We start from the raw sequence: 13,471 nt of genomic DNA on the forward strand, positions 1-13,471 counted from the left end.
GCCATGGAAAAGGGACACAAACCCTGATATTTACATCATAAGGAAATATGAGTGAAATTGTACACAAACAAACATTGCTTGTCATTATGTATTAATATAAAACGTGTAACTCTACAGCAGGGGTATCCAAAGTGCGGCCCGGGGGCCATTTGCGGCCCGCTGGTAATTTTTTAACGGCCCCATGGCACATTCTAATAATACGATAAAAAAATAAATAAAAAATAAAAAGTGGTATAAAAGAGCAAACAAATGACAAGAAAATGTTGCTATGTTGACTCTAATAACACTAAGCTGTCATGCAGGCTGTTTCTTTCTTTAAAAAAAATAAAAAAGAATCAAAAACAATGTTATTATGAATTATTAACCTATTCAAGGCTCCAATTACGTCACATTAAATATTCCACTTTGAGATATTTTTTGGGGAAAATGTTGTATATTTTGTGTTTGCCATATAAAAAAAACTATGTTTTTTTTTTTTTTTAAAGTACGGCCTAAAACTAACCAACAAGGAACATAATAAACAACAATAAAAGTTATAATTCACAAATAGAGCTGAAGTTGATCTCGAGACTATTGTGTTAAAAGTTTAAAAAAAATGTACGATTAATTTTTTAACACTTTACTTACTTTTTGGATCCCCAATAATTTTAGTGGGACTTTTTTTTTTTTAAGTGTCATAGCTAAAAAATAATAATAAATTAAAATCAATGTTGTTATGGGTTATGTTGTGATCTCCAATTATTATATAATCTGAAATGTTCCACTTTAAAATTTTATTGGGGGAAAATATTGCATTTTTTTTTTTTCTATAAAAAAACAGGGTTTTCTTTGACAAAAAGGGCATACAACTTAAATCTTTATTAAAAAAAAAAGAAAACGTTATATTGACAGATATACCTAATGTTGATCTAGATATTTAAACTTTGAATAATAATAATAATAATAATAATACTAAATAATGACAAATTTGTTATATATTTTTTTACCTAAACCCTTTGGGGTCCCCGGGATCAAGCCTGAGTGGAGGCCTAAATGTATATTTTTTATACATATATTGTATTGGTTTTTAAAATTAAAAAAATATCAAAATGGCCCCCGCTTGCTTTGATTTTTCAGTGTGCGGCCTTCAGTGGAAAAAGTTTGGACACCCCTGCTCTACAGTGTATGTGTTGTTGTGTGTGCTGTAGGTGCAGCAGCATTCTCCGGAGCTGTGACACACACTTTATCACCAGCTCTCTTGGCTGTCGAATTGACCGGTCAGTTCAGCCATGTTGTCCCCGCCCTCCTCGCCACTCTCTTAGCCAACGCCGTCGCTCGCTCTGGGAACCGCCCATCTTTCTATGACGCCGTCTCCATCAGCAAGAGGCTGCCACACCTGCCGTCTCTCATGCTGGCACACCCCAAGTACATCACTGTATATCTATGTCTTTTTCACAATGAATCGTGGCTGCTTGATAATGTGTGTTTTCTCCAGGCTTGTCTCCGCACAGGTTGGACACCTCCTGGGTGTGAGGACGATGCAGCTTCAGAGAGCAGCAAGCCCACAGGAGGTGCAACATGTCCTGGACAACACCAGCACTGAGACACAAATCCCGGTGGTGGACTCACATGGTGGGCAGGAAGGAAGTCACTGAGTCCAAAGTACAAACCCTGTTTCCATATGAGTTGGGAAACTGTGTTAGATGTAAATATACACGGAATACAATGATTAGCAAATCCTTTTCAACCCATATTCAATTGAATGCACTACAAAGACAACATATTTGATGTTCAAACTCATAAACTTTATTTTTTTTTGCAAATAATAATTAACTTAGAATTTCATGGCTGCAACACGTGCCAAAGTAGTTGGGAAAGGGCATGTTCACCACTGTGTTACATGGCCTTTCCTTTAAACAACACTCAGTAAACGTTTGGGAACTGAGGAGACACATTTTTGAAGCTTCTCAGGTGGAATTCTTTCCCATTCTTGCTTGATGTACAGCTTAAGTTGTTCAACAGTCATTGTGGTATTTTAGGCTTCATAATGCACCACACATTTTCAATGGGAGACAGGTCTGGACTACAGGCAGGCCAGTCTAGTACCCACATTCTTTTACTATGAAGCCACGTTGATGTAACACGTGGCTTGGCATTGTCTTGCTGAAATAAGCAGGGGCGTCCATGGTAACGTTGCTTGCATGGCAACATATGTTGCTCCAAAACCTGTATGTACCTTTCAGCATTAATGGCGCCTTCACAGATGTGTAAGTTACCCATGTCTTGGGCACTAATACACCCCCATACCATCACACATGCTGGCTTTTCCACTTTGGGCCTATAACAATCCGGATGGTCCTTTTCCTCTTTGGTCCGGAGGACACGACGTCCACAGTTTCCAAAAACAATTTGAAATGTGGACTCGTCAGACCACAGAACACTTTTCCACTTTGTATCAGTCCATCTTAGATGAGCTCAGGCCCAGCGAAGCAGACGGCGTTTCTGGGTGTTGTTGATAAACGGTTTTCGCCTTGCATAGGAGAGTTTTAACTTGCACTTACAGATGTAGCGACCAACTGTAGTTACTGACAGTGGGTTTCTGAAGTGTTCCTGAGCCCATGTGGTGATATCCTTTACACACTGATGTCGCTTGTTGATGCAGTACAGCCTGAGGGATCGAAGGTCACGGGCTTAGCTGCTTACGTGCAGTGATTTCTCCAGATTCTCTGAACCCTTTGATGATATTACGGAGCGTAGATGGTGAAATCCCTAAATTCCTTGCAATAGCTGGTTGAGAAAGGTTTGTCTTAAACTGTTCAACAATTTGCTCACGCATTTGTTGACAAAGTGGTGACCCTCGTCCCATCCTTGTTTGTGAATGACTGAGCATTTCATGAAATCTACTTTTATACCCAATCATGGCACCCACCTGTTCCCAATTAGCCTGTTCACCTGTGGGATGTTCCAAATAAGTGTTTGATGAGCATTCCTCAACTTTATCAGTATTTATTGCCACTTTTCCCAACTTCTTTGTCACGTGTTGCTGGCATCAAATTCTAAAGTTAATGATTATTTGCAACAAAAAAAAAGTTTATCAGTTTGAACATCAAATATGTTGTCTTTGTAGCATATTCAATTGAATATGGATTGAAAAGGATTTGCAAATCATTGTATTCCGTTTATAATTACATCTAACACAATTTCCCAACTCATATGGAAATGGGGTTTGTAGTAAAAATATATGCTAGACTGATCCAGCAGACACATTATGGTCATGAAAATGAAAAGGCAGCCTGAAATTGCACTTTAAGCAGCAAATTGTAAGGAAAAAATAATAAAACGGTCTGCTGCATGAGCCTTTCAAGAGCAATCACACATGTGTAATGCTGCAGTAACTCCTGACTGTGACAAAGAAAGAACATTGATTTACTATCCACTCCTTTCCCCCTGAAAGACTCTCCAATCTTGCTGGGCGTTGTTGTGCGAGCAGAGCTGCTGATGTTCCTGCGTCACTGCAGAGATGCTCAGGTAAAAAAAAAAAGAAGAGAATTGTGAGGTTCCGCCGTTTGATCAGCACACATTGAAGGGGAACTGCACTTTTTTGGGATGTTGCCTATTGTTCACAATCATTATGAAAGACATGACGACAGCTGTTATTTATTTTTTTTGCATTTTAAATATTAAATTAATGCGATAAAAGTTAATGGAGCCTACACTGCAAAAACTGAAATCTAAGTAAGATTAAATATCTCAAATAAGGGTGATATTTGCTTATTTTCTGTCTGATAAGATCATTCTTCTCACTAAGCAGATTTTATGTTAGAGTGTTTTACTTGTTTTAAGTGTTTTGGTCCTAGAAGATCTCAGTAAGATATTACAGCTTGTTGCTGAGATTTGTTGACCTATATTGAGTAAAACATGCTTGAAACTAGAATATCAACTGTTGCAAAGCTGTGTCATCAACACTCACAAGTATAAAACTACTTTTTTAAAGTAATAATTACTTATTTCAAGCATGAAATAAAAAATCATGACTTTGACACAATTGTGTCTCATATTAAAACAGATGACAGCCAAATGGACTTTGTTGTTTTATTTTCAATGAAACAATAGATAATATGTACTCACATAGTAGTACAGTTGGCACAGTACAGTAAACTGACTGTTAATATTTAAACATTTGACATTTCAAACAGTTTTGAACAGAAATAGTTAATGTACATTCAGGTAAATTCTTCTAAATTATAGTAATAAAAAATTGGGCTGGGGGCCAGGCTGTATATATATATATATATATATATATATATATATATATATATATATATATATATATATATATATATATATATATATATATATATATATATATATATTCCTTGCGCACTAATTGACTGAAAGAGCACGCACTTGGCGCGATGATGTCATATTATGGATGGGAAAAAGCATTTTTAGACAGTATAATTTGTCTGAGCGGCTAGGAAACCCAGAGAGTAACAAGCGGTTGCCTTGTTGCCTTTCCATTAAGAACAATAAATTAGTTTTAGTGTAAGTTTGCTGGTTTCAAGAAATGTAATGCCGAGCGCATATCATTATGTCAAGATAATGGCACTAGCATTTACTTCATTTAAGAATATTTTTCAACATATTGAGAAAAAAGGTCTTATATATTTGTTTTCTATCAAGAAAAGTGCACTTGTTGTTAGTGAGAATATACTTATTTTAAGGTATTTTTGGGTTCATTGATGTTAGCTAATTTTACTTGTTTTGGAAAGTCTTGACAAGCCAAATTTTCTTGTTCTATTGTTAGACATTTTTTCTTAGTTCAAGTAAAATACCCCTAATTTGTGTGGTCTTTTTTGTTTTTGAACACTGACTTTTTGCAGTGTATGGAAGCTGCACAATTCCACCCTCAAAGCCCTTTAAAAAAAACATCCAAACCCCTCCATTGAGGTTGTATATACATGATATAACTTTATATTAATATTTGTAGGTGTCTGGAAGGAATTAATTGGATTAGCATGATGTTTTATTGGAAAATTTGCTTCGTTTTTTTGTTGTACGACTTTGACCTTTTAGAAGAGATTGCTTAAAAAAAAACCAGAGGTAGCACAGTAATTAAGTAAAAGCTCACCTGCAGTCCTGGCCAAGAAGCACATTTTGTCCTTTGATTATGTTTGAATATGTTGAGTAATGGCATGTTGAGTGCAAAAATATAAAGTAGAAAAATGAGCGTAAATGCTGTTTTTCAGAATTGACACAATGGTAAGGAAAACACAGCTAGAAAGTATTTTTGCCCACAGCGTTTTTTTTGCTTTTATTTTTTTAGGGGTTTTTTTGCAAGGAAAAAACATGTTTGTGTCCTCTTTTAGAATGTGGATCCACATTTGGAGGACGTCTGCACTATTCACTCTGCTTTGGCCCTGTTGTCACCTCACAACACCATACAAGAGGTAGGAACACAATAGTCCATTTTGATGAATAACTCAACCAAGCGAGCGAGAGATAGAGACACAGGAGAGGAGCCAGAGACGTAACGCTTACTGTATACAGGGCTACGTTCCGACGAGGAGTAGTCAGCGGAGTGATCTTTTATACTGCTGTCTCTCGTCAGGTCCAGGTGCGTAGATTGCAGATTGCGACCGGCTGCGGCGGCGCGTGGGCGCGGTCTGCGCGGCAAGTGCGGGGGTGTGTCGTGCGGATCCTCTAGGTCCGACCTGGGCATTTTGCGGGCCACATCCGGCCCTTTGTGCGTCCCTGTCCGGCCCGCGTGAGGCCAATCATACATTACAAAATACATTTTAAAAATTATCAATGTCGAGTGTGCAATACAATGGTGCTGCTTTTGTTTTGAAAAGCGTTATTTGTATTACTTCCGTGTGGACGTATGCGGCAATCACAAATTACAAAATACATTTTCAAAAACATCTATGTTGTGCGTGCAATACAAATGCGCTGCTTTTATTTTGAAAAGTGTTATTTATGGACGTATGTCCGTATGTAACCTGTGAGTGAAGGTGCACAGCGACAAGTGATGCCCGGTTACCCCCGAGATGTCAGCTCACGCTAAAAAAAGAAAAGTTGATGACGAATGGCGTGTTTTCAACAAGACATGGACTGCCAAGTATTTCTTTACAGAAATTAAAGGTAAAGCCGTGTGCTTAATTTGTGGTACACAGGTTACTGTGTTTAAAGAATATCATTTTAATCGCCACTACACGACGAAGCACGAGGAAAAATACCGGAATCTGTCTGATGAAGCGCGTGCAAGGGAGGCTGATGCGTTGATGGTAAAACTGCAAACCCAACAAGGACTTTTTGCCAAATTTCACACCCCCAGAGATGAAGACGTCAAAACAGGTTTCGTAATTTCTCACAAAATCGCCAGAAAAAGTAAGGCGTTTTCTGACAAAGAGTTTATTAAGGAGTGCTTATTGGACTCTGTTGCGCTGATATGCCCAGAGAAAAGGGGCGCATTTGAGAACGTGTCACTCTCCTGACGCACTGTAACGAGGCGGGTTGAGACCATCTCAGACCATTTCACATGGCCTAATCTAAATATTTAAGGATTAAGAGTTTAAATAAAACCATCAAAAGCAATCTGCTTTTGTATAAAGTTAAGTTAGGTTAAATGAAAATATTATTATTATTATTATTTTTTTTAATCTTACGGTATATCAAAAATAATATTGAGCAAAATTGTAGTGAAATATTGTCGATGTGGCCCTCCAGCAGTGCTCGGGTTGCTCATGCGGCCCCTGGTAAAAAATTAATTGCCCACCACTGCTCTAGGTGCTCCCGCCGAGGAGGGGGAAGCAGAATGCGCGTGCGCCGTAACAAAACACACGTCAAAGGTGGTAAAAGATTGGCTAAATCAGGCTAGAATTAAGGTTTTAGAATGGCCTTCCCAAAGTCCTGACTTAAACGTGTGGACAATGCTGAAGAAACAAGTCCATGTCAGAAAACCAACAAATTTAGCTGAACTGCACCAATTTTGTCAAGAGTGGTAAAAAAAATTATACCAGAAGCTTGTGGATGGCTACCAAAAGCGCCTTATTGCAGTGAAACTTGCCAAGGGACATGTAACCAAATATTAACATTGCTGTATGTATACTTTTGACCCAGCAGATTTGGTCACATTTTCCGTAGGGCCATAATAAATTCATAAAAGAACCAAACTTCATGAATATTTTTTGTGACCAACAAGAAGTATGTGCTCCAATCACTCTATCACAAAAAAATAAAAGTTGTAGAAATGATTGGAAACTCAAGACAGCCATGACATTATGTTCTTTACAATTGTATGTAAACTTTTGACCACAACTGTATATATATACATATATATATATATATATATATATATATATATATATATATATATATATATATATATATATATATATATATATATATATATATATATATATGTATATGTATATATATATATATATATATATATGTATATATATATATATATGTATATATATATATATATATACATATATATATATATATACATATATATATATATATATACATATATATATATATACATATATATATATACATATATATATATATATACACATATATATATATATATATATATATATATATATATATATATATATATATATATATATATATATATATATATATATATATATATATATATATATATATATTTTATTTTTTATTTTTTATTTTTTATTTTTTAAATTTATTCTTATTTTGCTTATATCAGACTGATAACAATATTGGATGGTGACACTCCGACTTAAAACATTGTTTCAGGCCTACTGAAATTATTTTTTTTAATTTAAACGGGGATAGCAGATCCATTCTATGTGTCATACTTGATCATTTCGCGATATTGCCATATTTTTGCTGAAAGGATTTAGTAGAGAACATCGACGATCAAGTTCGCAACTTTTGGTTGCTGATAAAAAAAGCCTTGCCTGTACCGGAAGTAGCGTGACGTCGCAGGTTGAAGGGCTCCTCACATTTCCCCATTGTTTACACCAGCAGCGAGAAAAATTCGGACCGAGAAAGCGACGATTACCCCATTAATTTGAGCGAGGATGAAAGATTTGTGGATGAGGAACGTGAGAGTGAAGGACTAGAGTGCAGTGCAGGACGTATCTTTTTTCGCTCTGACCGTAACTTAGGTACAAGCTGGCTCATTGGATTCCACACTTTCTCCTTTTTCTATTGTGGATCACAGATTTGTATTTCAAACCACCTTGGATACTATATCCTCTTGAAAATGAGAGTCGAGAACGCGAAATTGACATTCACAGTGACTTTTATCTCCACGACAATGCATCGATGAAGCACTTTAGCTACGGAGCTAACGTGATAGCATCGGGCTTAACTGCAGATAGAAACAAAAGAAATAAACCCCTGACTGGAAGGATTGACAGAAAATCAACAATACTATTAAACCATGGACCTGTAACTACACGGTTAATGCTTTCCAGCCTGGCGAAGCTTAACAATGCTGTTGCTAACGACGCCATTGAAGCTAACTTAGTTACGGGACCTCACAGAGCTATGCTAAAAACATTAGCTATCCACCTACGCCAGCCAGCCCTCATCTGCTCATCAACACCCGTGCTCACCTGCGTTCCAGCGATCGACGGAGCGACGAAGGACTTCACCCGATCATTGATGCGGTTGGCGGCTAGCGTCGGATAGCGCGTCTGCTATCCAAGTCAAAGTCCTCCTGGTTGTGTTGCTGCAGCCAGCCGCTAATACACCGATCCCACCTACAGCTTTCTTCTTTGCAGTCTTCATTGTTCATTAAACAAATTGCAAAAGATTCACCAACACAGATGTCCAGAATACTGTGGAATTTTGCGATGAAAACAGAGCTTTTTGTATTGGATACAATGGTGTACCAATACTTCCGCTTCAACCATTGACGTCACGCGCAGACGTCATCATACATAGACGTTTTCAACCGGAAGTTTCGCGGGAAATTTAAAATTGTACTTTATAAGTTAACCCGGCCGTATTGGCATGTGTTGCAATGTTAAGATTTCATCATTGATGTATAAACTATCAGACTGCGTGGTCGGTAGTAGTGGCTTTCAGTAGGCCTTTAAGAAATGTTTGATGATGTCGACAGCTTGAACAGATTATTTCACTTTATATTCATTCCTGTAGGGTAAATAGTATACAAACAAATCAAAGGTTGATCAATGAATGAATATTATTTGACTTTAGAACTTCTACTATATTGTGTTTGATAAAATAACATTTTCCAGTCAGTCGGTCCATAACAATGTACCTTGCAGGCATACAGCATCCTGAGCCTTTCTGGAGCTCAGACTGTGTTTGTCACCGACAGAGGAAGGCTGCTTGGACTCATCACATGGTTAGAGGTGCACATACGCTCATCCACATGTATTTATTAACATTTGGCCTCGTGGAAAAGGAAAAAAGCCAAAAGTCTTCTTCTCCTTTCTCCTCCAGATGAAGAGAATATTAGAAGACGCAGCTAAAGAAATCTAGAACACTCCTCCGGCCCATAAATCATCTTTGGATGGTTGGCCTGGCTCTAATAATGTTGTCAGTTGCTTATTGGCCTCACATGACAATATTTCCTAATAATGGTCACTAGCGGCCTTTGACACACATTTATCACTGACTCCTCACTTCTTGTTCTAATCAGCAGGATTCACTAACAAAAGACACATTACATGTGTGTACAACAGAAACAATAACTAATAAAATGATTACTTAATGTACTGATTTGTGTTCCTATAATTCTGCAAGTTTTACCTCAACGGGGAACAATAGTAAAAATTGATTTCCAAGAATAATAATACATTTGATCTTTATGAGGAATTTGCCCTTTTTACCGAAGTAATCACACTTGTCTTGCTTTTTAGCTCATTTAACAATAAATACATTGAGACGGCGTGGCTCGGTTGGTAGAGCGGCAGTGCCAGCAACTTAAGGGTTCCTGGTTCAATTGCCAGCTTCCGCCATCCCAGTCACATCCGTTATGTCCTTGAGCAAGACACTTCTCCCTTGCTCCTGATGGGTTAGGGCAGGGGTGTCCAAACTTTTTCCACTGAGGGCCGCACACGGCAAAATTAAAGCATGTGGGGGCCATTTTGATATTTTTCATTTTCAAACCATAACAAAATATATGGAGTTTTTATCTATTTTACCTTTATGGGTCCCGGGGACCATAAAGGGTCTCAATCATTAAAATGTTAAAATTAAGTCAGATTATTATTTATTTTTAATTATTTAACGCTTACAGTAAATCTCTATATCAACTTCAAGTTGATGTAAAGTAATACAAATTAAAAAAAATGTTTTATGGCTTTTCTGTCAAAAACAACTTAGTTTTTTTTATAGTAAAACTGAAATATGCAGTATTTAGTAATTAGAGCAATGCAGGACACCATTGATTTTAATTATTTCATATTTTTGAGTAATCACAGTGAAAAGATAAATAAAAAATCCCTAAATATATTTGGGATCCAAAAGGTGCCCCACTCATAAAGTGATACATTTTTATTAGGTTTTTAGTTTTTTTTATAGTAAAACTGAAATATGCAGTATTTAGTAATTAGAGCAATGCAGGACACCATTGATTTTAATTATTTCATATTTTTGAGTAATCACAGTGAAAAGATAAATAAAAAATCCCTAAATATATTTGGGATCCAAAAGGTGCCCCACTCATAAAGTGATACATTTTTATTAGGTTTTTATTTTACTTTCAACACTTAAGTTACGAGATCAACTTCAGATATATCTGTCGATTTTATGCTGGAACTATTATTTTGTTTGTTTTATGTGCTTTTGACAAAGAAAACTTTGATGTTTTTATATGGCTACTACACAATATATGCAATATTTACCACATAAAACATTTTAAAGTGAAATATTTGAAGTAATTGGAGCCCTGAAAATAATTCATTATAACATGTATTTTTTGTCATTATTTTTTTTTTTTTGAGCAATGGCAAAAAAATAAAAATAAAGAAAGACAAAAGAAAAAAACAGCCTGCATGGCAGCTTTTGTGTCAACATTGCAACTTTTTCACGTTATATTTCACCTTATTCCACTTTTTTTAATGTTCTTTTTTATTTTTACATTAGTATTTCCAGAATGTGGGGCGGGCCGGTAAACAATTAGCTGCGGGCCGCAAATGGCCACCGGGCCGCACTTTGGACACCCCTGGGTTAGGGCCTTGCATGGCAGCTCCCGCCATCAGTGTGTGAATGAATGGGTGAATGTGGAAATAATGTCAAAGCGCTGAGTACCTTGAAGGTAAAAAAAAGCGCTATACCAGAATAACCCATTTGTAATGGTTGCTGAAATTACTCAAAAAAATATGGTTTTCATAATATTACGACTTAAAATGTTATCATATTACTACCAAAAATATATATTTTCTTGTCCAACCTATGTCTCATAAAATGTTGGTTTCATTCTTGTAGAACAAAATTGTGTAATATTTAGTCTAAATTCTTTAAAGTAAAACAATCTGTCTAAGTTATGAACAATATTTCTTAAGACATAATATTTGTTGTTTTTTTGTATTTCAAATTTCAGTATTGATCATAAAAAACAATTCGTAAATGTATTTTTTCTTGGAGTAAAAAAGATAATATGACAGAATGTGTCTTCTTATTTTGGCAATTATTTATAAAATTGTGACTTTATTCTTGAAATATTTAACAAATAACAAATAAAATTAAAAAATAAAAATAAAATCATATTACAACAAGTACTCATTTCTAAAACAGGATGCTTTTTTGTCGTATTATTACAACTACTGTTTTTTTTAAGTATTTTTTTTAAATTTTATGACTCAATTCCTGTGAGGTATTGCAACAAATATTGGCGATGAATTCTTATTACTAAAACTAAATATATTTTTCTTTCATTGTCTCCTTAAAGTCTCATTGCCCAAATACTCAGTGTGGTTCCTGTATTCCTGAAGGTTTCAGCATTTAAATCAGGGGTCCCCAAACTTTTTGACTCCGGGGGCCGCGCTATATATATATCTATATATATATATATATATATATATATATATATATATATATATATATATATATATATATATATATATATTATATGTACACTACCGTTCAAAAGTTTGGGGTCACATTGAAATGTCCTTATTTTTGAAGGAAAAGCACTGTACTTTTCAATGAAGATAACTTTAAACTAGTCTTAACTTTAAAGAAATACACTTTATACATTGCTAATGTGGTAAATGACTATTCTAGCTGCAAATGTCTGGTTTTTGGTGCAATATCTACATAGGTGTATAGAGGCCCATTTCCAGCAACTATCCCTCCAGTGTTCTAATGGTACAATGTGTTTTCTCATTGGCTCAGAAGGCTAATTGATGAGTAGAAAACCCTTGTGCAATCATGTTCACACATCTGAAAACAGTTTAGCTCGTTACAGAAGCTACAAAACTGACCTTCCTTTGAGCAGATTGAGTTTCTGGAGCATCACACTTGTGGGGTCAATTAAACGCTCAAAATGGCCAGAAAAAGAGAACTTTCATCTGAAACTCGACAGTCTATTCTTGATCTTAGAAATGAAGGCTATTCCACAAAATTGTTTGGGTGACCCCAAACTTTTGAACGGTAGTATATATACATATATATACACATTGTCTTTTTAATCCGTTTTGACATTTAACATTGTCACGTTATCGATGGGAAAATTCATTTTTAGACAATATGATTTGCCTAAGTGGCTAGGAGACACAGAGAGTAACAAGCGGTAGAAAATGGATTAGAAAGGAAAGATTTTAAAAAAACAATTTTTTTTAAAATAAAAACTTTTAACTTGGGACTTCCCGTGGGCCGGATTTTGGGTGCTGGGGGGCCGGATCCGGCCCGCGGGCCGTAGTTTGGGGACCCCTGCCTTAAAGTCTCATTGCCCAATTACTCAGTGTGGTTCCTGTATTCCTGAAGGTTTCAGCATTTAAATGATCAGTAAAACTGTAGAAAATGATCATACTTTTCCTCGTCACCCGGTTGAATATAGAGTGAAAGACCCCATCTTACTCTTTTAAACACAAACCTTTCAACCAACAATTGCAATGCAAGTCATCTTCCTCTCCCAATATGGTCATTGAAGTGTTGCAAATAATGAAATGAAACCATCTCAAATGAGTAGACGGTTCTGCTGTAGGCTTTTCTTCCGCCATGAAATCATCACATGACCTTTTGGTGTGCTTTTCACCGCCTCGGCGGACCAACAGGACATAAGAAGGTAAAAGACAAGAAGCACTGATATCTTTGCATGTGTTGAAAAGCACACTGCATGCACGCAGCAGCTCTGACACATCATTGGCTTTCTCGCTTCACTTTCAGGTCTGAAAAGGTGCAAGTTAAGCTTGTTGCTGATTGCATCTCACGATGACGTCCCGTGACAGCTCTTCTTTGAGTCAGCGTGAAGGAATAGTGGATGAAAACAAGCAGCAGCCAGCATCAAATCACA

At 36.2% G+C, this 13,471-nt stretch overlaps 1 protein-coding gene across 1 annotated transcript in view; it reads left to right on the forward strand.

The window, feature by feature from the left end:
• The window catches only part of clcnk (chloride channel K), a 49,440-nt gene extending 39,746 nt beyond the window's left edge, over window positions 1-9,694 (forward strand). Inside the window, exons 16-21 of the mRNA XM_062054532.1 lie at window positions 1,188-1,404; window positions 1,475-1,611; window positions 3,434-3,507; window positions 5,349-5,429; window positions 9,276-9,362; window positions 9,454-9,694. Coding sequence (XP_061910516.1) covers window positions 1,188-1,404; window positions 1,475-1,611; window positions 3,434-3,507; window positions 5,349-5,429; window positions 9,276-9,362; window positions 9,454-9,492 — 635 coding nt within the window. The 3' untranslated portion in view covers window positions 9,493-9,694. The remainder of the gene's footprint in view (window positions 1-1,187; window positions 1,405-1,474; window positions 1,612-3,433; window positions 3,508-5,348; window positions 5,430-9,275; window positions 9,363-9,453) is intronic.
• The last annotated feature ends 3,777 nt before the right edge of the window (window positions 9,695-13,471 follow it).

The sequence above is a fragment of the Entelurus aequoreus genome, linkage group LG07 (genome assembly GCF_033978785.1).
Source record: "Entelurus aequoreus isolate RoL-2023_Sb linkage group LG07, RoL_Eaeq_v1.1, whole genome shotgun sequence".
Taxonomy (NCBI): domain Eukaryota; kingdom Metazoa; phylum Chordata; class Actinopteri; order Syngnathiformes; family Syngnathidae; genus Entelurus; species Entelurus aequoreus.